Source organism: Symphodus melops (genome assembly GCF_947650265.1).
Source record: "Symphodus melops genome assembly, chromosome: 4".
In the NCBI taxonomy this organism is placed as follows: Eukaryota; Metazoa; Chordata; class Actinopteri; order Labriformes; family Labridae; genus Symphodus; species Symphodus melops.
In genome coordinates, this window is record NC_136694.1 from 10305450 (window position 1) to 10328034 (window position 22585).

A 22585-nucleotide genomic window follows, 5' to 3' on the forward strand; every position below is an offset into this window, starting at 1 on the left:
CGCGTAGGTGAGATGACCTGGTGCGTCACTGGCAATTTATAAAGCGCGCTGCAGGTGCACGGATTTTTGTGAAAATTGTCATTAGTTCATGTGTGCTGTTTTTCTGCCAACAGTTATTCAGACGCTGCTTTTGCAAACATATTTTCACGGCAAACATGAGTGCGGGAGGAGGAACCCCTTACATCGGCAGTAAAATAAGTTTGATATCCAAGGCACAAATCCGATACGAGGGAATATTGTCCTCTGTCGACACAGACAGGTCCACGGTCACTTTAGCCAAAGGTAGGTTGATAGGTTTCGATCAAACATGTGCTTTCCTCATTTTTAAAGGTTATTAACCAAAGTTGGCAGACCTTTCAAACTTTTCAAACGGTAACTGTTTTTACCAACAGTCAAATCCTTTGGGACAGAAGATCGGCACACAGATAGACCAGTGCCACCCAAAGAGGAGATTTATGAATACATAATCTTCAGAGGTAGCGATATAAAAGACATCACTGTGTCTGAACCACCTAAACCACACCATGGATTGCCTCGAGACCCAGCTATTGTACAGGTGTGTGACTGAGGAAAGTTTTTTTTCTCATATTAGTCTTTTTTGTTTTGTTTTATTTTTTTACAGAAAGATGTCCGAAACGTTTTTTGATTCGATATTGTGTCATTTTAGTCTTCTATTGGCAACCCTTCAGCTGCTTATCACCCACGTTGGAGTTCATACAGAGACATGATGCCCACTTATAACCAGCTGGCTGCTACATCTCTACTTAACCAGCAGTACAATGCAGCGCTGGGTCTAGGTACAGTTGAAATGTGAAATCTGGCCTTTATTAGATGGTAAAAGAAGTGATTTTAAAATATTTGTGTTCCCTCCCAACCCAGGACTTCATGGCATCTCAACCAGAAGAGCCCCCATGGTGGAGCAAGCTGTTCAAACTGTACCATTAGCCAGTGCTATCCCGAAAAGAGGAAAGACTGTAACCCAGCCACAGGGCAGAACGCAGTCTCGTCCAGGCCAGCGATCTGCACGAGCTGGTTCCCAGGTTCAGAAGGAGAATTTACCCACAGGTGAGCAAATGAACAGTGGTCTATAACATTAAAAAAAAAAAAAAATACATAACTTAACAATAGCTTGTTTTTTCTTTTAAATAAATCAGCTCAGAAATAAAAAGCTCTTCTAACATTTATACTTTATTTCTGTTTAGGTCGAGGACTAACTCAGCCAAGTGCAGCCAAGGTGCAAAGCAAAGGCACTGAGAACCCAAAACAAAGACAAAAACAAGGTATCACATTTTCAAAATACTGCGTGACAGAGAAGTGCTGTCAATACTTTTAAGAAAACTTCTGGTTCGCTCAAACGTGCATCAGAAAACGAGAAACTTCTCAGCAAATTAATGTGTAAGTTTGATATTTTTCTGTTATTGACCTGCAGGCAGTCGCAGGACCAGAAACCGAAGCAGAGGCCAACTTCTTGTGAAAAACTCAAAAGCTTCAACCTTGCAGTTTGAGTCCGATTTTGATTTTGAAACTGCAAATGCTCAGTTTAAAGATGATATTACAAAGGAGGTCGTAGGTATGAGTACTTCTATGGATGTCTATTTAGTTACATACAATATTATTAATTTCATGTGTATTCATATGTTTTATTTATATATATATATATATATATATATATATATTGTTTTTTTTTTTTTTTTTGTAATCATTGCAGTTGAAAATGTGGACTCTGGGGAGGCCCATGATAGCCAGGGTACGCAGGAGGAGGAGTTACTTGGTGATAAGTACTACGACAAAGCCAAATGCTTCTTCGACAACATCTCATCAGACCTTAAGCCCAGGTGATTAATACTTGGTGCTTAGTTGTGATTCTTCTGGGGGTTTCAGTGTCTTAAAATATTTTACTGTTTGTTCACAGGAAAACCACCTGGGCTGAGGAGAAGAAGTTGAACATGGAAACATTTGGAGCGCCTGGCCGGTTCCTGAGAGGCAGAGGATTCAGGGGCCGAGGTCGTAGTGGGCAGAGCACAACTGAGCAGCGACCCCTCCCAAAAATAGGCAGTGGGAGGGTGTGACAATATTTCTTTTGTTATAATTTCTGTAAATATTGTAGTTTTCTACTTATTTAAAAAGTACCTCCTTTCTCCCCAGTTAAAGGTCTTGAGGCTAATGCATATATTTTTTTTTTCTGTTCAGAAGTATGCATTAAGGGAAATGTAAACTTATTCTATGAATTGGGAGAGCAATGTCTTTACTTTAGCAGCTGGAAGCAAATTAATTCACCGGTAATGGTTTGATTTTGTCTTGGGATTAGGCCCCTAAGGCATGTAATTTAGTTTTGTTGCTGAATGCATTCAATTCATGTCTACCTGATGGTTAAATGTAACTCCAAATTGGGTTTGGAGGACAGCTGTACTTTGTTTTGTTCCCTGATTTGTAAAAGGAGAATTGTGGAGGACTTTAACATTTGCTATTAAATAATGTGACTAACAGAATCACTTTCTCAGCTTTAAATCTTTTGGGAAAGAATCCTGATGACAGACCTTACAAAATGTATATTAAGCAAAACCACAGCCTGTACTGTCACAAAATATTGATTGCCAGCTAAACAATTTGATTACTGAAAAAAAGTGTAGTCATTTCTTCCCGTTTGATTTCCTGCAAATAGAAGCCAGATGGTCGAACTTTGATCCCAAGTTGTTCAAAGTGTTGTGAAGGGAATCCTGGTCAGGAATGATAATGTCCTCTAGCTCTGAGAGCTTGTCCAAGTCCCCCTCATCTGTGTAGAGGTGAGGTTGATCGTCCACAAGTTCCGTTTCCTGGAGGGAGGAGAGCCTCTACAAGGAGAAATCAAACGTTGAAGTAAATGCAGCATGTTATCTATTCTTCTAGGTGTAAATGGAAGGGGGGGGGGAGTGTAACCAACCCTATGAAGCAGAGCGAGGAGAGCTGCATCTGACTTGAAGCTTGAGTTTGTCTTGAAGAGGGTATTTGTTGTGCTCTTTGCTTCAATCTAAGCACAGCAGAGAGTTCAAATAGTTTATTCAAACAATGCTTTGGAAGCCAAGAATCCTAGTTATGGGTAATTCGTCTTCAATGTGTGCATACCTGGTGCACGTTTTCTCTTAAGCGGCGGGAAAGATTTTCATTTCTTTGACATCCAGAGTATTTGTTGACATTTTGCTGATGAAGAAAACGGTAAGAGAAAGCTGAAGGAGAGTTAATTTAACGTGGTAATCTTGAGTTTTCTAAGCATGTTATTCACCAAAGCTTAAAAATCTAAAGAATGCTTTACAATCTGTCGAGTTCAAGTTTTGCAATTGAACCCGAGAAAGTTTTTCATTTTCCTGCAGACCTTACCTTAGTTAAGACCGGGGTATTTTGCATTCCATCATGCAGACTTAGCCTGTGAGCTGTGTCCTGAAGCCTTTTATCAGTGGACACTAGCAGGACACTGTCTAGAACCTTGAAAGATGAGTAGACCGTTATGGCTATTTGCATGAAGAGAAATATGTAAATAAATGGTTTGCTTGCAAATGACTGAGCAGTGTGACCTTGCAGTCTGTTCCTGGTTTTTCGATGTTTGAAACCAGGAGGTTTTCTCCAGAGGAAATGTCTGTCTGCAGAGGGGTGAACTTTTTTTTGCAGGAAATGACAACTGCCATCAGTAGAAGGACTGTCAGAGATGAGAGGAATGCATTATAATTTTTACAACACATGTTACATTATTCTGTAGGAGTGATTGAAGAGGATGTAGTGTCTTACAGAGGAATACAAACAGTGAGGCAAACATTATGCCTAAAGCACCCAAAGTAGTGTTTGTGGAGGTGTCTCGGCGGCTCCGGCATTTAGGCGTCACAGAACAGTCGCACAAAGTCACATTGAGGGTGTGAACACTGAACTTTCCCTGCAAGTCTAAGACCTTCAGATCAACTGTGTGTGGACCGGCATACACACCAGGATCTTTTACCAAACCAGCCGAGTACCCTGTGAAATAATCACACAATCAAATGGTTCTTTTTATATTTTCATGCATTCATACTTATTTTAAGGTGTCCTTATACATAACTTTTCACGACTAAGGATACTACCATAGGAGGGATTCAGTTTCCATTTTCCATCGACATCCCCCAGCAGTTGAAATGTGAAAGGCCCTCCAAAGGGAATTTCATCCAGGTCATAGGCTGTGATGTTGGTGGTGGTCGGGCCTTCAGACGCACACACATCGAGCATGTTTTCTGTCAGCTGAGGCACGTTGTCATTTTGATCGATTACATGGATGTTAAGTGTTGTAGTGCCTGTCAAGGGTGGATTACCTGAGAAAAAACAAATGTTTTGTAACCTCTACAAAAGTATTGAGCATACTTTGTTTTGAGATGGTAACTAGCATAAGCCTAGTTTCCTTTTTTGGCCTTTAAAATTCTCAAGAATTAGGAACAAGAACTTTTCTGCGATTTACAGTATTAACAAATGCAAGCAACACTTGCTCTGTGAAGTGACTCAAAATAATATTTTGTATTTATTAAGAGTTATAATGAATTTGACATGTGCTGTATATAAAGGTCTTTGTATTTTTTCATTTACAATTGTGTTTTGCAAATTGGCTCTTTTTGCCCTCAACAAGCTCCATATACTCCAGAAACGTGTTTACCATCATCCACTGCATGTATTGAAACAGTGTAGACCCCATTAACAACATGAGGAGATTCTCTGTCTGGTGAATTGACTGTAGTGATGTCTCCTTTGTGGGGTTCCACCGTCAACCAGCCAGCCGGATCACGTCCTACCTTGTACCTGTGGAAAAGTGTTCCAATTGTTTTACCAAGGATACTAAATAAGAGCACAGACATGTAAACTATTAAACGTCCTATACTCACACAAACTGTCTTGCATGACTGGAGTCGGGGTCTACAGCAGTCACTTTTTCTATCCAGGTCCCTGTGGGAGTGTTCTCCTCCACTGTGGCCTCTTTGACTGTCTCAGTGAACACTGGGGCATCATTGATGTCCTCAATTTCAATCACGACTTTCACAGAATGAAGCAGAGCTACATTATGATGATCAGCTTTTGTCATGTTAACTTTCCACAGGCCTGAAGACGTCTTCTCCTTCACTTTACATGAGAAATATGGGGACTCGTTTTCAACGGAGATGAAAAGCTCCCTTTGTGCTCCATCCTCATAGTCCAAAGGCTGAAATTGTAAAGCAGTAACTGCAATGAATTGTCCTTTGCTATTTGTCAAACACTTCAGCATACATTCAAAACGACACAAGTCAGCAGACATACTGGTTTAAACATCCATGTAGTAATTACATGTTGGATGTCACTGTTATATAAAGCATGTGGTCAAGCAGCACTCACTTTTACTACTGTCAGCACTCCATCATTGGTGTGTGGGTCTGTTTCGATCTTAAAACTCTCTTTCTCCTCACCCTGGATGCTGAACCTGGCTCTCCATTCAGGGCTGTTTGGGCTGTCTCTGTCTGTCACATGCAGGCGCAGAGGAGACACCCCAATCTCATTTTCCTTTACTTTGCCAGAACCCTAGTTTGAGTCACAGCACAGAGATCAGGGGAGAACAGTGTAGGATGTCATGTTTCAGGTAAGATTGTCATAAAAAATAATGTGTCTTATGTCTTTGTAAAATGTACTGGGAATTCTATTAGATATTTAATATTTTATCTGTCTAAAAACTAACCATTTAAAGTGTTTAACCAATCGCTGGAAAATTATAATCATTGCAACATTTTACATTAAAAGAGAAAAAAAAATTGCACAAAAATGACTTTCTATTGTTTTCTTTTTGTTGTGGTGATCGTACTTTAAATTAAAAAAAAAAAACCTTGTGCAGTGTAAAGCACAGCATTTCACTCAAAAGTACTGTACATTAGCGTTTGAGTTTACAGGAGTGCACACGGGTATAGAAGCATGACGATCTGCAGGAACTGTGCAATGTAACCAAACTAACTGCCTACTGTTTGTCCGCTGATGGTCGGGAGGTGGTTGTTGCCGTCCTGAACATGAACGAGAACTGTTGTTGAACTGGACAGACTGATGACATCACCGTGATCCTTGGCCTCTACCAACACCTTAAACATTTCTGTAGCCTAACACAACAAAAAGACTTTTGAAGTCAGATTTATAGTTTACTTTAGCATATATAAGTGCATATATATTTCCTATGAAGCAGCTTATTTATTTTGCACAACATGCATTACATTAAATGTGTGTGTGTGTGCTTGTACTGTCCTGTTCTTTATTTTAAATGTATCACTGATGCTTTTGCACAGATATATACAGTTATTTGAAGTTAAAATTGATTAAATATGAAACTTAGCACAAAGTTGAATATCACTGACAAAAACCCAGTATTTACAGAGGAAACATATCCATACATCACAGTCTGCCTCAAATTAACAATTACCTGAAATTACAAAATGCTGACAGAACAAAATAAGCTATTTAAAACACGGTGTGTCTCACATTCTGAAATACTAACAAAGGGTACACTTGCCCCATGATCCAAACATCCTTTGAACGAGATTGTTCCAGACTCATCGATGAAAAATTCAGTCTCTGGGATGTTTGGAGACACAGATTTGATCTCATAGTGAAATGTAGAGTTTGATGTTCCTCTCTGGTCTCTGTCATTGGCCAAAACCTTCAAGAGACGCGATCCTGATGGGAATCAACCAAACAATGAAAGCTACTATAGAAAAGAATGGAGTCTATAAAAAAAAGATATGGGATCTGGAGTTGTGTACCTTGTTCTTCCGTCTCTTTAATGTTGATCTCATACAGATCACGTTGAAAGCGTGGAGGGTTGTCATTTATGTCCAGTATGGAAATATAAACTCCTAAGATAGTGTTGACAGAAAAGTCTGGATTCCATGCCTTCAGTTTCACCTGTGGATCAAACAAAAACTTTAAGTCAGACATAATATAAGGTATGATGATTTTTCAAAAAATAGATATGTGTTGAGGTGGACTTAAAACAACACATACATTTTCAAATGTAAATCTTTTTTTTATTGCAAAGTTTATTACCTTGTATCCCCTAACTTCAGCTCAAGCTCAGCCGAGTTCTGATGCATCCAAGGTTAGGATTGATATAAAAAAATATATATATTTATTGCAAGGATTTTTTAAACCAAATTCCTGTGTTTTAGGGTTTTTTTTGTTCATATAGGAAGAGAAGTTCTACTACAAAGACGGACTCTGACAGTTAATTATTTTATAACTTAGACTTTTAAAGCTCATCATACATGGCCAATCTATATATGTTAGTGCTAATTCTTTTTATAGAAGTTCGAGAGATGAAATCAAAATGTTCACTGCCAAGAATGTATTCTCATTCCTGAAGTACACCAACCACCGAGCAGTGGGTCAAATAACTCTTAGGTCGTTATTGTGGCTGGTTGTCGTGAAATAATAACAGGCCAGCTGTAAAGGTATACATTATGTTATATAATGTGTCTAGTCCCACCTGAAGCACGGTGTTCTTCTCGTAGTCCACAGGCTTGTGGACATACAAGTTGCCTGATTCTTTATGAATGGACAGGACTCCTTTTGGTTCTTCATCCACACCCTGCCCATACAGATCAAAGTAGATTCCATCCTTCTTGACTTCTATCTACAACACAACACCAAAACAATTTATTGTCAGCTTTTAAACTTTTGTAAGTGATGAATGAATTAACTTTCTTCAAAAATAAGATACTTTAGTGGATAGAAGAGATAAAGATTGCAAAAACTGCAAAAGTCAAGATAGAGCTCATTACAAACAAAGAGCACACAATAAAAAAGTATCTTTCTTTGCATTTGTTACAACAGCATGAGCTTGGTTAATGTAGACATCATATACTGTATATCAAAGGGTCAATCAATAGATGAATTTTGTATTCACATTTAAAAATGATTTTTTTTTCCAGGTAAACAATTCATTTAAATGTTCAGTTGTTCACTCAGTGTATTTCTTACCTTGCCCAACAAATAGGGAAAGGGTCCTTTATGCTCCTCCTCAATGGTAAAAGAGTCAATGATCCAAGCCCTCCTGTGGCGGCTTAGCAGCTCTAAGCACAATGTACTTGGAAAATAATAAATCTAAAGACAGAAAACCAACCAAACCTGAAAATCAGTTCTGTTCACCAGTTTCATGGTGTTTTACGTTAGCAAGTCATGACGGAGGTGAGCCAGTTCCTTGGAATTGCATGCAGGCATGTCCAGAGGACCGATAACATCAGTGTGGGAGAAAGAACTTACACACCTACTGACTAACCACAAACTTGTTTTTCTTTATTTAAAAGGTTCATATCACATCAGTAATTGAAAACATGTTTTTTTTTAATTATACAAACATTTATTAATAAACTGAGATTGAAATTATATTACCCTATAAAAACAAGCAACGGCATCATGTTGTTGTTTTTTTTATCATGATAATTCTATCAAAACCTACGACCTAATGGTGGTAGCGATGGTCTCAATATTATCACTGATGGTGATGGTTATGACTATGGTTTTTTTTTTGATAACAATGACTTTTAAGATGGTTTCTAGAGCTCTTTAAGAACTGCCGTCAGTGTTGTGTTTTGCCCGTCAGCAACTGTGTGTCCAATCGAAAGTCCAAAAATCATTTGCTCTTACTGACGTTGTTTCCTTTTCTCTAGATCGTTGCCTTGTGTTATACAGTACTTACTCTCTGGTGTACATCACTTTGGATAAAAGCGTCTGCTAAGTTAATTGTAGAATTGATAATAAAACGTTCATGATTATAACATTAGAAGTATTTACCTCACACTTTCACTTTGAGATGAATAAATGTTCTAATTAGAGCAACATGGCATAATAATAACTCATCACTCAATAACTTCCAAAAAAGGAAAAGTAAATAACAAATTAATGTAACATGACAGCGGTTTGAAGATGTTTTGTAACTTACCAGAAGGAAGGAGAAGAGCATGATGCTTGTTCAGTTGTCCAGACTGTGTTAAAGGTTTGCTGTTCTGACTTGTGATCAAATTAAGATGAGGCCCTGCCCTCCCTGCTGTACACACCCACTTGACATACATACATAATGAGCATGTGTTAGTTTTGTGTGTGTGCATGTGTGTGTGTGTGTGTGTGTGTGTGTGTGTGTGTGTGTGTGTGTGTGTGTGTCTTTATTCAACACACATTCAATCTTTTATGTCACTGTTTTTCAGAAAACTGAACAAAGCGTGCAGAGATAAGGCTTTCAAAACACAACCTTGTTTACTCACCCACCTTGTATAACTGCTTTACAATCATCACCGCTGCAAAGCTACTGAGAAGACAGTGTCACCTCGCATTATAGTAGTTTTAATGGTTTAGCGTTCATTTGAAGGTCCTAGCATTTGCTAAACTTGACTTTGAAGGCAGGATTGTTTTATGATGGTGTCCATCAGGTTCAGGCTGTATAGTCTCCTCAGGGTTCCCCTGAAGCACTAGGACATTGCTGAGCAACTTAACGTAACCAGAAAATGCTTTGGTCTTTACTGGAATTAAAGTTTTTTTTGTCTTACTTTATTGTTGAACAGAAAAAAGTGGTGAGAGATCTAGAATTAGAGCTGGTTGCATTGGCAGGAAAATGTTTTGATTTCAGAAACAATACATTTAGTAATATAAGCTTTCTAGTCACAATGAATCTTTAATCAAACTTTAATCATTATCCAATTATTTTTGTTACTTTCCTTCCCTTATTGTACAAAATTCATTTTTCATCAACTGCAAGTCCGGTCAAAAAACGAGGAGAGAGTCCACTAAAACATGCTGAAAATAATAATTGAAGAATTCAACAATTCACAAAAATCTCTGTGTATACAGTTCATGGTTCCTTGCTCCAATACACACACAGAACCCAACCTACAACTTATAAACCAAAGAAAAGGTTGAAAGCAGTGAGTAGAGCCAGTGTGTGGAAGACAGTTTCTCATCAAATCACATCCAAATGTCTCGTCTCGGCCTCAGACAGTAGTGATCTGGAGTGAAGAGAGTTCTTCCTATGAAGATGATGAGGGAGTCTGACTTTTCACCTTCTCTTTTCTTTTAAGAGTGCCGGTGTGTGTTTCCTCATCATCTGACCTGACCACGGGAGTGTTACTCCCATTGGCGTTGGTTGTCTGACTGTCGCAGGACGAGTTTGAAGACGTAGAGGACAAGCGAGTCTTGGTCTCGAGGCCCTCAGAGACGTGTTGAAAGAGTCCATTACTGATGACTTCCACATTGTTGTTGTTTCCTTGGGCTGTGGATCAGATAAGACTTTGTCAGGGATGTAATTGTTAGCTGATGCTTTTGCCTAAAGTGACATACATAACAAGCAATGAACTTGACAGGAAAGCAAAGTAAATAAGTGACAACATAATTGTGCAGTGTGTTTTGTAACATCTGCTCAATTTCTAGTTTGAAAATGGGATTAGAAATGACACAAGATAATTAATGGGTTTTTTTTGTCAATTTCTGTATCCTCAGTTTTACATAAGAATTATTTATTTAAGTACTGGTAACCTGTTAATATCCACAGTCAGTTACAAAAGTATTTAGTTGTGTCTTTTTTTGTGTTTATCTGAATGCTTTTCTAACACCTGGGGTAGTTATGCTGTTGTAGTTATCAGGAGACACCAGCAGGGGATGCAACAGCAACTGAATAATGTAAAATGACACTGTGCTTCCTCACCAGTCAATACACAGACAATCTGAGGAATGTTTGATGTCAGTGATTCTTGACTCAAATTAGCCCCTTTTTCTGGGATTTTACAAATACCTGGCCGTGGAGAGGTCAGAGCCGCCTCTTCTCCCCCAGAGCTTAAGAAGACATCCAAAGCATCCTGGTCAGAGATGTCACTCAACTCCATCTGATCCAGCAAGTCCACATTCACCTCCATGGATGAGATGCTGCCAATTGGAGCTTGAGGGAAGAGAAAGAGATGGAATTGTGTACATATGAAGGTGTTGTTTCCTGCAGTCAAAATGCCACTCAATCTTACGTCTTGTATAGTCTCGGATACAAAGGTGTGCTGAGGACAAGTAGACGTCTACATCATGCTGGAAGACCTCCTCGAAGAAACGCTGCCGTTCTCTCATCTTGAGCTGCTGTGTTGCGTCTACATCTGGAAGCCTCTGGCCACGCTCCGTCTCAGCTAACAATTGAAGCACATGTAAAGAAAGTTAGATAAAAGCTCAGGTACACATTTTAGCCCTATAGTCTACCTGGAGTTTAGTGGTTTACAACACCACTTGAGAGGATTTCACCTCACAGTAATGTGGAGTTAGATATGCCATGCATGCCAACAAGGGACAAATGTGATCAGCCAGGAGAGGGAGACATTTAGCTCTCTTCAAATTGATTCTAGTTGATTCTGCTCGAACATTCACTAAGTCAGATCTGACAACGTTCAGGTCTTTACTATGTTAATTTTATTTAAGATATCTTACAATCCTGTTTTCCCTTTGATCAGCGCATTGGTAGTAAAGCTGAGTGCATGTGCGATGTGTGCAAGCGAAGGGATGAACTGCAAGAGGGATGAGCATAGAGAAGATGGGGCCCAGCAATAATATTGGACAGTGAGTGGGAGACAACACATACATCAGGATTGGACAGACATTGACTCAGATTTCCTCATGCAATAACTATATGTTGAATAAAACAACCATGTAGAAGATTTCAAATCTCAAGACAAAATGTATTCAGTTTAATGGAGTTTAAAAATGAGAAGTTAGGAGCTAAAACAACATCCTTACTAAAAGTGCTAATACATTCATGTTCTATTGAACATGAGGCATTGTTGACTTCAAGCCAACACATGCGTGACACAAAAAACTTTTTGTTGTATTGTTGGGTGCTGACTTTTACTCCCACCCACTACTTGTGATGCTATACAAAATGTTTACTTGCTAGCTTGCAAGCTCTGAACGTCCTTGGTGATGCTTTCCACTTTATGGACTTCCAGTAGCTCATTTCCACTATAGGAAAGACCCATCAAAAGCAAATGTGTGGCTAACTGTAGAGAGCTAAGCTAGACAATAGAAAACAGGACGTTACAGCCTGGTTCTGTCAGTTGGCAAAACTGAACTAGCTTACCAGCATCTCTTAAGCTCTGCAATTACTTTTTACGTTTTAACAAAAGTAAAAGAGGTACGGTAATAGCTAAAAGATGTTCACAGTAGGCTAATAAGGGTTGCATCTTCTTTACACACTACAACAGAGGCTGCCATCATTCATAGGCCTATATAGTTCCATCTGTTTATCCCTCTACACTCGTTGAATGTGGGTGATGTCTTCCTTTACAGAGCAATTACAACCTGCAGGAGGGGATTGGAGTAATTGGATGAGGCCTTGAAGCCCTGACTAAACTGGGAATAATGTGAAGATTATCTGGTCTGTCGAAAGAAACAGTCAAAGCAGTTCTAAAAATAGACCACTGTGTAACAGAAAGACATTAAGCTCAGGATGTTGACAATACCAGGAAAGAAAGAGATCCCAACTCTCATGAAGGGTCTTCCACAAATACGACTTGTCTTGTAAAGAATCTAGAGCCAAAAATATCTGCTGAACTTAAGAAATCTGCAGGCATTATGAATCTAAAAATATGTAGACGCTGCCTAAAAGCAGCTACAGGTTGTCAACCTCAGAGTGTAGCATCAGCTTTATCTCCACACAAGTTTAAACTAGGCACACGTCTGTGTGGACAGATGGACACACGCCTGTCACTTCAGCTCTGCCCTGAACTGTTTGACAGCCTGCCTCCTGGGTACACTGACCTCGCTGGCTCCGTGTTCAGTTTGACAGCTTTAGAGGGAAAGAGAACTAGAGGATATCTCACAGGCCAAAACTGGACTTGCTGACAATACAGGGACTTATGTATGTGTGCATCAACAGAAACCCGAAATATGGGCTAATTATTTATTAAACTCAGGAATCTACCTGCACCTGAAAGCAATCACAAAATAGAAGTAATGTATACTCCAACAACAATAAATTAGATCGACCAATCAAAAGGGCCACTAAAACCCAGTTTTTCACTATCTTTAAAACTCCAATGCTTAGTTAAAACAGGCTTTACTCTTAATCTTTAAACCCTGGCTGTACTTTATTCCTGATAACATCATTAGAGTTATTTTGAGTTAGTTTGAATAGTCATTAAGTCGTCTTTACTAAGAGATTAAATAGTTTACCAGTTTCTCATTGCATGTCTGGAACAGTCTCAGACTTGCTGTGGGGATTTGAGTAAGAAACAACAACATGAAAATCAATGCAAGGGAATCAGAGGTGTTATCTTTACTTTTCTTACTCGCTGCCTACGTTGACCACAATTCAACCTGCAGATTAAAGGAGGAAGTCTTACAAGATCTCTAGCTTGTGTCAGTCATCTACGTGTCACTGCAGCATTTCTGTCCTTGTGCAGACATCTGAGGTTGTGAGTCTGTTATGCTCCTGGCCTCTTGCAATGTTACACAATCAGACACATGAACGGAGCAGCGCTGACAAAGCAGGATGTCAGTACCAATAAAGAGCTGATTGTTGGATATGGGAGTGTGGATAAAATAAGCTCCTTTTTAAATGTGACCAGGCGAGGACATCGTGTTGAACAAAACATTGGATTTGTACCAGATGACTTACTTTCCTGTCTTTTCGTTTCCAAGTAGAGCACATTCAAAAACCAAAAAGGCATGTTTACATTCAAACTGTTTCCTTGAAAATTATCTTTTTCTTTAGGCCTCCTGGCTACAAGTTTCAACAAATTGCCTTTACTGGAGTTTTCCCTTCTCAGTTAAACATGATTGATCACATTATTGATTGTTTCTACTTAAAGGCTGAGGGTTGTGTAGAAGAGCTAAAGGTTAGCTATAGATGTATATCCTCACATTGATTTTGCTTCCCTATCCAGTTCTTTTTTCCACTGAATCACCTTGATCGATTCGACATCCCCAACCAGAGACGACCCCCCTGACCTCTGATTAGCAGAGAAGCTCACACGGGAAAATCCTCTGTCACAAGAAAAGCCTGGACACAGTGTGCAAGGATGAAGTCACATGTCTGGTCTGCAGCAGCCCGGCTAACACCCAAAGTCTTTGGTTTCATACCACAAGTTGACTGAAGGGCCTGTGGCTGCTCCAAAGACAGAGATAAACAACCCACAGGCTTGAGCTTGAGCTTTTACCCCTTCTCTCTGTCTTTTTCCATCCCTTGTTTATTTTACTTTCAAATCATTTTGGTTCATGATCTTTTTCTGTTTTGTGTCTCACTTTAGTTCTCGCTCTCTTTTCTTTCATCTTTTATATTCTGTCTTTTTCAATCTTTCGATTCCTTTCCCTCTCTTGTCTGTCCTTGTCTCTTTACAGGCTTTCAATCTCTGCTTCTGTTTCTATTTCTATTTTTGTCTCCTGACTTTTTTGACTGAGCCTTTTTCTTTGCTTTGGGTTTTATTGTATTCCCGTTTCCTACATTTTAATGTCTCTCTGCCTCTTATTTTTCTCATTTACTGTTTGTATAATTTTTCAGGGATTTTCTTCTTGTATTTATGCCTGTCTCAATATCTTCCATGTCTTCCATCTCCTCCACTTTTCTTATTTCTCTACCCTTCGTGCCTGCGTTCATTCCTGTCTTCCTGCCTTCCTTCCTCTGAGCACTCAGAGACTTGAGAGAGAATAAGGTCATAGGTCAAGGCTGGGGACCAACTGGACATGCAGAACGTCTAACAAAGTAGACCGGATGTGTGTGCGTGCCACTCTGCCTCCCTACATAAAGACAAACCCAGATCCTCCGCTCAGGGGGCAGAGAGAGAGAAAGGGCCCATTCAGAAATGGACAAAGGCAGAGATGGAGGAGGACAGGACCAGCCAGCCCTCCTCAGACATGACGCCATTCACAGGAAATTACTTTTGAAGTAGCAAAGAGTGAATCCACCCAAGTCACATCATTTCTGGCCAGCATCTTTCTTTTATTGCTTCTTTTTTATTTCTATGAAAACTGTGTCATGATGAGTCAGGCTTCCTAGAAGAACGTTTCATAGCAGCCAGCAAATTATCATTCCTCCATGATGATACGAGGGTTACCGGTGCTCGACTAGATTCAGTGTGACTGCATCTCTTATCTAAACAAAGCATTTTTCTTCGGTAAATGTCCACTGTCACATTTCAAAGACAAGCTCCTAAACTGCTGATTTAAAAGCACAAACTGCACAAATAGAGGAGCTCACACATTGATTTTGAGGCTAAATGAAAAATGGGGGGGCTCTGTGTCACCCACAGGCTGCCATTAGCGCTTCACTGCTCTGACTGAAAATGTGAGCCCAGAGACTCCCATGTGAGAGGAAAGAGAAGGTCAGAAAGGGAGAAAGGAAAGGGGCCTCTTCAGATGAGCCAGTTGTTTTTACACTTGTTAGTTTGGGTATCTGTCAGTAACCCTTTCAGCAAACAGTAGTTAAACAGAAACCTCAGTGGGAACCATCATTTCCTCCTCTTCAGTAATTACAGAGCAGTCTGCCAGACTCTCACTTTGGCTCCGTTTATCCAAGCCAAGCCAGGGATTTTTCTGAGAAGTGGTTTCCTTAAACAATTGGATGAGGTCATCACTGTTTAAATGGCTCTGGTGGTGGTTCATACATCTGTGTGTGGGCCCAGCCATTACCGTCAGACTGTCAAGAAATATTATTACCACTTCAAACTTGTTAAAGTTAAAGCAAGAATAATGTATTGACTTGTTCCTGTTCCCTTATATCCTCAGAATGGAGTTCAAAAAAATGAAGTTTTTTTTGTCTTCTTAAATTTAACTTTGAATGCACAAGAAACAGGACTGTAGCACCAGATCTTTAAAGTTATGGGATAAAAAATACATCTTCATATTATTACCTTTTAATTAATTAGTACATTTTTGCCTTCCATGTCGTAAAAGCTTCGTAAAAGCTTCTCTTCTCCCTTCCTGTGACACATTTTCCAGTTTTATCGTTGCATGATAAATTTCTAGCTTTTCAAATCAGGAAAGACCTGAAAATCAGAGCTAACATTTGTCTTGGCTAATGCCTCGAGAAAAATACTGAGCCCTGAGTTACACTTTCTGTCTGCCGAGACATTTCACATGGACCGTTTCCGACTGCAACTCAGTGCAGTGAGAGAGTGCACTGTAAGGATGGAGTGGACGTTAACACAGAAAAGCTGTGAGAGGAGTGAACTGGAAAAGGTCAGGCAGGACAGAAACACTTGCAAAAAGGCTAAAAAAATGTCAGAGGAAGATGTCTTTAAAAAAAAATCATGTGGGGTCAGCTTAAAGTGAGCCTAGTTAGGTTGTAGCGATGGAGAGAGAAAAAATCTGCACGGGATAATTAGTAATAGAGGAAGTGTTGTTATTTTTACTGAGAGTCTCTTTCATGCCTTCCAGCTAAAGATTGAGCAAAACAGCAGCAGCCGGCTGTTGACACGCTACAGCTGGTGGTTAGTGGATCAGTCTCTGTGCTATGCCTGTTACACTAATTATTAGTGTCCCCCCACTTGGCTAAAGGTAGAAGTTTCATCCAGTTGGAACAACACGAACTCCTCCTCCTGGTTTATGCTGTCTGTATGTTGGGGCTTCAGTCTCAAAACACTCACATTTCTTGCTTGTATCTTTGATAAGTTAAAGTGGACCAGACAGGTGGACTTAAGCAAGCATCTAAATTGAACCCTACTCTCTGTCTCACACATTTATTTTTGGTTACTCAGACTCCTCATTTTCTCTCCAAAAAGCTGCCTTTTACTGGGCTCCAGTTGCAAAGATGTAAATTATTCATTGAGACTATCGATGTGTGTTTGTCTGGTCTACATTTCAGTGTATGCATGTGTGTTCTCATTTGCATATTAGATCAGGCTGGTTTGGCTGGGACAAAGCAGTGTACAGCACCATCGGGCCAGTCAGTTGGGTCAACAGTGACATCAGTGTTAACCCTTTCTTTCCTTCCCTCCTGACAATTAAACTGTTTGTGGGTGCTTGTATTGTCCCACTGCCCTGCATTTTCCCGCAAACACATTGTCATGATCAACACAACATGCGCCACCAGCTGACTAAGTACTATCATACACTTGACTTTACTGGATAAATGCTCTTATTCAAATAGAATTTTTATTTTAAAAATCCAAACAGCCAATTATTCTCCAATAATTAAGTTAAGGTAGAATAGTTGTGCAAGTAAACTATGTTAGTCACTTTGTTTTACTGGATGAAAGAAAATGATTTCTAATCTCTAAAGAAATAAAATCATCCATACAGTTGACCCAGTCTGCTCTCTGTTTATAGACACTTTTCCAAGAGGGCAAGACAAACAGAGAAAATTTCTTCCACCATGTCATTGTCACATGCTGACTTCTCTCATGATAACCCTACTTCAGCGTTCACACAGCTCACTGGGAAATCAGGACAGCGTCTCCACATATTTGTTTCAATTTATTTTCACTTCAGCTTGTAGAACTGCGGCATTGTTTGCTTAAACCCAACAGTTTCTCACCTCTGTTTATTGAGGCTGAGGCAGGATTTTTGAGTGGCCTGAGAGATTGATGGACTCTGTGCTATTACAATCACAAGACTGACCTGTGGGGAAAATGCAAAACTGCACTGGCTGAATTTCTGATTTGTTACACGTCATATTCAAGTCAGACTCCTACTAAGACTGAATTTGTTTTCTATCAGGGCTAATTAGATGTTTGTTTGAGTTAAAGTTGGCCGTAGCTAAACTGGCAAAACATGAGTTCACCAAACTTCATGAACTTGTGAAATGTCTTTTTAAAGCTGATATCGGTCCATGGGTGTATAGAGCCTTAAAAGTAGTTCATATCATATCATAGATCTATTATTATGACAATCATTTTAAAGGTCAGGACATCTTTACCTTTGTATGTATCTGGTATGATGAGACGTTAATGCTATAATCAAAACACTAATAATTCATTATTTTAAAAGTTGTACTAAATGTTTGAGCAACATTAACATCTCAACATCTCAAGTCATCTCAAGCTAACAGATTAATGTCAGTCAAACACTGAAAGGATACGTCATCGATTTGCATTAAGCTTTGTATCACTAGAAACAAGGTAGTATTTTTGAATGGCCGTATTTCTTTTCTGAAAAGGAGCCCCAGGTGACGCAAAAATCGTCATTTTGCGCCATTGAAGGCTGCTGTGGTTAGAGGAGGTGAAACTAATTCGCAAGTTGTTCATGTTTTCGACCCACTGAAGCTACAGACCAATTACAGATCAGATGGGCAGGACCTCACTGCCAAAATCTAAAAGCAGCGTCCGCCATCTTGCTTGGAAGCTAGCTAACAGGCTCTATGGGGAAAGCTGAGAAGAACTGCCAATGGCGAAAAAACTTCTAACTTCAAACTGATATGGATAAAGGGTTTGCCTATGGACACAAACATAGAGTCTGATTGCTGCAAGGAATTTCTAAGATGCCAATGCCTTTTGGAAGAACTCTCTGAATCAAGTTGAGAAAATGGTCGTATAGACTATAGAGAACCATAGCTTCAGTGGGATTGGCCACTTTCTGACTTTTCTCGGTCAAGAAGGCACCAACTTCAACATGTATATGACATTTCTACTATATGACCCAATTTGAATACAGATTCATGTTTCTATGAGTGAAGTATCCCTTCAACTTCAGCAGTGTTTTTGGTCCTAATCAACTTGTGATGGAAATGTTAGGCTCTTTATCCGCTGAAAGCTACATCTTATCTTCTAGCTGTTCCAGAGTTAGGTAAGGATCAGACATCTGATGCTTGGTAGCATACAGTGAGGACTTTGATTGACACTATCAGTATGAAGGACAATGATGGTAAAGTAAGTTTTTGTACCACCAAAACAAAAACCTGATGATCAATGACAGGTCCATATCTTCAGGGGACAGAGGACTAGAGATGGATTACAATATGAATAACTTCACAAACACATTGTCTTGTAATCGTTGTTAGTTGAATGTTAACATGAGCAGCTTTCGCCCTTTTGTTTTATTATTTAAGTTTATGTGTCCTCCTTCCTTTGAGAGCACACCAGTAAAAAGTTATTAACTGACCAAGCAGCTGCTTTTGTGCTATATGTATGTAGCATGTATGTAGTCTGATCATATCATCAGAAGCCGCTGGGTTTCTGTGTTGGCCTCTGAGCTCCCAGTATTTGCCTGGAGGCGTTTTCTCTGCCTGTACACAGAGGATTCAGCGGAACAGTGAGAGGATGGATTTGTTAGAGAACTAATGAGAGGAGGTGGTCCAGTCCCCAGGGCTTACAGCTCAGACGGCTGAATTGATGGGAATCTTATTAAGTTGTCCATGAAAGGTCGTTTAATATAATCACACACTTACAGTCAACGTAAAGTGCTGACATGCCACAGAGCAGTAAAATGTGTATTTGCACCTTTTCAGCTTTTCTCACAATGAGAGGCAGAGATCCTCTTAACATTCCTGCTCTTACTAAAAGCACATTAACAATTATTTTAAAAACATTGAGGATAGACTGCTGAATTATTTTGTACCATTATATCATTATCAAACCTAAAATAGTCTACCAGTAAAACATCCCTGTCTCAGTCTCAGCTTGCTGGTATCAGTCGTACAGATAGATCACAATGTAGGAGCTCACCTGGTTGAATTTCTAAAGTATAGGCTAATATCAGACACATTTTGCCTTTGTCCCAGGATCCCTCTTTCAAATTCTAAGCCAAAACTCCCAGTCTTCAATAGACACATTTTAAATGACAATACATTACAAGTTGCCCAACAATCTCCAATAGCAGCAAGTATTTTCCAATCCAATTGGACTCTTGTGTGTTGACTTTGGGAGACAGGAGTGCTTTTAATTTTATTTTGTGTGACTTAGCCGATGAAAAGTTCTGATAAAGGACACACTAGGGAATTGATTCAATCAGAATTGACTGACATTCAATTAAGTAATGTGTGGGATACCATGTTTTCTTTTAAGTCAGACTCAAATTCAGGTTATATAACAACGATTTTTATAATGATCATTACATTACCATTTCAATTGATATGATTTCCCTCCAAATTAAGCTCTACAGAGCCTTACACTCTTTGTTTTTTTATTTATGTCTAACCCATGACTTCACTTTTGTGTTTATTCTCGTGGGTCTGAAGTTGCTGGTTTCAGCAGAAGTGGTTGTTTCCAAAGCATAAAAAGCGCTTGTATTAAAAACCAAAACAGGGCTCAAAGTGAGTACATAATGAAATTGCAAGTGGTCACACACTGTCATGACCTCTGCTTCATCCTAGCCTGCAGGTTGTGTGTGTTCTTGATTGCAGTAGTGGGATCAGGTGTGTAGGAGTTGGGCTGCAGCTGCAATCAACTCTGCTACAAACACTTGACTTCAACTCCACCACTCTGCCAGATCATTGACTCTGTTACCATAATTAGTCTTGTGTAAGCTGTTTCTTTGAATATCCTTGTACTTCTTGCATATTACTGAAACTTGTTCTCTTCTGTCCACAGTTACCCTTCGCTCAATTCTTTCCTCCATCCCACTCCTGCATCAACTGGATTCAGTTCGGATTGGCACACATTCTGTCTCTCTACAAGCTCACCTGCCTTTCTCGGCTCATTATCGTCCACTGAACAACAGAATTGCTGCCAATATTCAAGTTAGTTAATAAATGAAACCTCTGCACCTATTCCTTGCCTCCGACTCTGTCTTCTGCGCTTGGATTCTCCAAAATTCAGCCCAGCCTAACACAAACAGATTATTGAATCTAGCCTATTAGCAGTGTGTACATTACATTAAAAATGCCTGGAGAAGGTGTCGCATGAAAAGGGCATGAGACAAGAGAGCTCCAGGCTGCAGCCATACCTGTCTCATTTGTTGGGGCACAAAATAGTACTCTCCTCAATCCAATCGAGTTCATGTTAAAGGGGATTGAACCAAGACTATTTCTTCTAAACTGCTTCGTTCATAACCTGCTCTCCACAGCTGGTCAGCCTGTCACTGCAGCTTGGCTCTGTGCCACTCTCTGGCACATTCCTACAGTAATCATGAGAGAAACAGAGTGTGATGTGGAGGCACTGAGGCTGCAGCCGGAGCAACAGATGGGACACATCTTCTCCAGAGTCCCAGCTCTGATCAGTTTTAGCCTCATGAAATCACACACTGATCTGACTGGGACTAACTCACTGCAGGTCTTTGTGCTGCATGTCCAATCTGCGATCTGGGTCTGTGTGTTTGTGGAACAACCTGCAAAACCTGGTGCAGTCAGCAGACCCTGATCAGCTCTGCAGCCACAATCCCATTAGAAGTAAGAGATCTTAGTCTAGAGCCTGGCTTCAATCCAAGACTGGTGTGTGTGTGTGTGTGTGTGTGTGTGTGTGTGTGTGTGTGTGTGTGTGTGTGTGTGTGTGTGTGTGTGTGTGTGTGTGTGTGTGTGTGTGTGTGTGTGTGTGTGTGTGTGTGTGTGTGTGTGTGTGTGTGTGTGTGTGTGTGTGTGTGTGTGAATACATCCCTGTTTCTGTGTGAGGAGAGTATGACCTGTTAGCTTGGTATTAGCGAGCATTACTCAGGGTGATGATTCAACATTCCTGTCTGATATATTTGGCTGGCATAGCACTTTGACCACTCACTTCAAGCAACATCAACACAACGGCAGCTATTTAATACACTGGCTGAACAGTTACTGCAGCTTTTATTACACACACACACACACACACACACACACACACACACATACACAATCACAGAAAAAATACAATACTTTAACTCCATTGATGGAACAAGAAAAACATTAAACATCCATCATGAACACTTGAAAAAAACATCTGAAAACTATTCATTATGCTATTTTGTTAAGAACTGTACACTGATTTCACAACAAATAAACTGCATTTGGAAAAAAAAAAATGTCTTATGTTTGAAAAGTGATATTTAAAGTGGATGAGGTTGTTGAAAGGTTTGTTAATCCACAGCTACTTCCTTGTGAATCACAGAAATGATGTTATAATTGTCACTTTTCCTGTGCTTTTCTGCTCTCGTATTTCACTGTCCTGAACGTAAAAGCTGTAAATTACAAAAATGTGTTGACAAATCTCAGAATCTCCAGCTTAAAATAAACACAACTTTCCTCTAAATATGTAAAAAGTTTCAAGAAAGGACTCACAGGGCAGGAGTTTGTTGTGAAGGTTGGTGGACGAGGAGCTCATGTTGCTGGTGAGTGGTAACAGGAAACACAGGTAATGAGGCAGAAATGATCAGTGTGTGGTGGCAGGTAAGGAGAGAGGCTGCCGATCATCTCCCCCCTGCTCTTGAGCTCCACAGTGACTGATGCTGAGTGTCCCTCCGCTGCTCTCCTTCCACGCTTCCCCCCTCTCCTCGGAAGACGCTCTGAGACTCTTGGCGAAGGAGAGAATAAGTTGGAGGCTCTGTGGAGTCGACCAGCTGACCAATGACAGGAAGGAGGGAGGAGCTGAGGGACGAGGGGATTGGGAAGAGGGACACAGGGATGGAGGGATTTTATGTAACAGAATGGAAAATACCAAGAAGAGGCAGACACATGCCTTTGTTATTTTTGTCTCCTGACAGCCACCCACTCCCCCTCCCCCTTCCTCCTTTTCTGTCT

General features: G+C 39.9%; 4 protein-coding genes across 4 annotated transcripts in view; 2 read left to right on the plus strand and 2 right to left on the minus strand.

Moving 5' to 3' along the window:
- rae1 (ribonucleic acid export 1) overlaps positions 1–22585 on the plus strand; it is a gene marked incomplete at its 3' end in the record, with an annotated part of 229256 nt that overhangs the window by 180893 nt on the left and 25778 nt on the right. The gene's annotated exons all lie outside the window — the stretch shown is intronic.
- Positions 63–2489, plus strand: LOC306822177 (protein LSM14 homolog B-like). Its single transcript, XM_079340992.1, has 8 exons — positions 63–282; positions 393–556; positions 668–797; positions 880–1065; positions 1203–1280; positions 1430–1570; positions 1709–1835; positions 1913–2489. Exons 1-8 carry the CDS (start codon positions 156–158, stop codon positions 2067–2069), a joined length of 1110 nt encoding a protein of 369 aa, XP_079197118.1. The 5' UTR covers positions 63–155; the 3' UTR covers positions 2070–2489.
- On the minus strand, positions 2075–8956 carry LOC306823076 (cadherin-like protein 26; the record flags this gene model as incomplete). Its single annotated transcript, XM_079342442.1, has 14 exons — positions 2075–2831; positions 3346–3459; positions 3549–3670; positions 3760–3981; positions 4086–4310; positions 4646–4788; positions 4872–5185; positions 5356–5538; positions 5970–6094; positions 6505–6672; positions 6759–6900; positions 7481–7627; positions 7975–8097; positions 8936–8956. 14 exons carry the CDS (start codon positions 8954–8956, stop codon positions 2631–2633), a joined length of 2250 nt encoding a protein of 749 aa, XP_079198568.1. The 3' UTR covers positions 2075–2630.
- On the minus strand, positions 9140–22373 carry LOC306823127 (dysbindin). Its single transcript, XM_079342500.1, has 4 exons — positions 22127–22373; positions 10998–11150; positions 10775–10918; positions 9140–10255 (listed from the first exon to the last, which is right to left on the minus strand). Exons 1-4 carry the CDS (start codon positions 22167–22169, stop codon positions 10014–10016), a joined length of 582 nt encoding a protein of 193 aa, XP_079198626.1. The 5' UTR covers positions 22170–22373; the 3' UTR covers positions 9140–10013.

Excerpts from the sequence above, each read along its gene's own strand:
- LOC306822177 (XM_079340992.1), top strand. The coding sequence starts at position 156 with ATGAGTGCGGGAGGAGGAACCCCTTACATCGGCAGTAAAATAAGTTTG. Across the intron at positions 1,066-1,202 it reads GAAGGAGAATTTACCCACAG|GTCGAGGACTAACTCAGCCA; the intron begins GTGAGCAAATGA and ends ATTTCTGTTTAG. Across the intron at positions 1,571-1,708 it reads TATTACAAAGGAGGTCGTAG|TTGAAAATGTGGACTCTGGG; the intron begins GTATGAGTACTT and ends TAATCATTGCAG.
- LOC306823127 (XM_079342500.1), bottom strand. The coding sequence starts at position 22,169 with ATGAGCTCCTCGTCCACCAACCTTCACAACAAACTCCTGCCCT. Across the intron at positions 11,151-22,126 it reads TCACAACAAACTCCTGCCCT|CTGAGACGGAGCGTGGCCAG; the intron begins GTGAGTCCTTTC and ends TTCAATTGTTAG. Across the intron at positions 10,919-10,997 it reads TATCCGAGACTATACAAGAC|CTCCAATTGGCAGCATCTCA; the intron begins GTAAGATTGAGT and ends TCTTCCCTCAAG.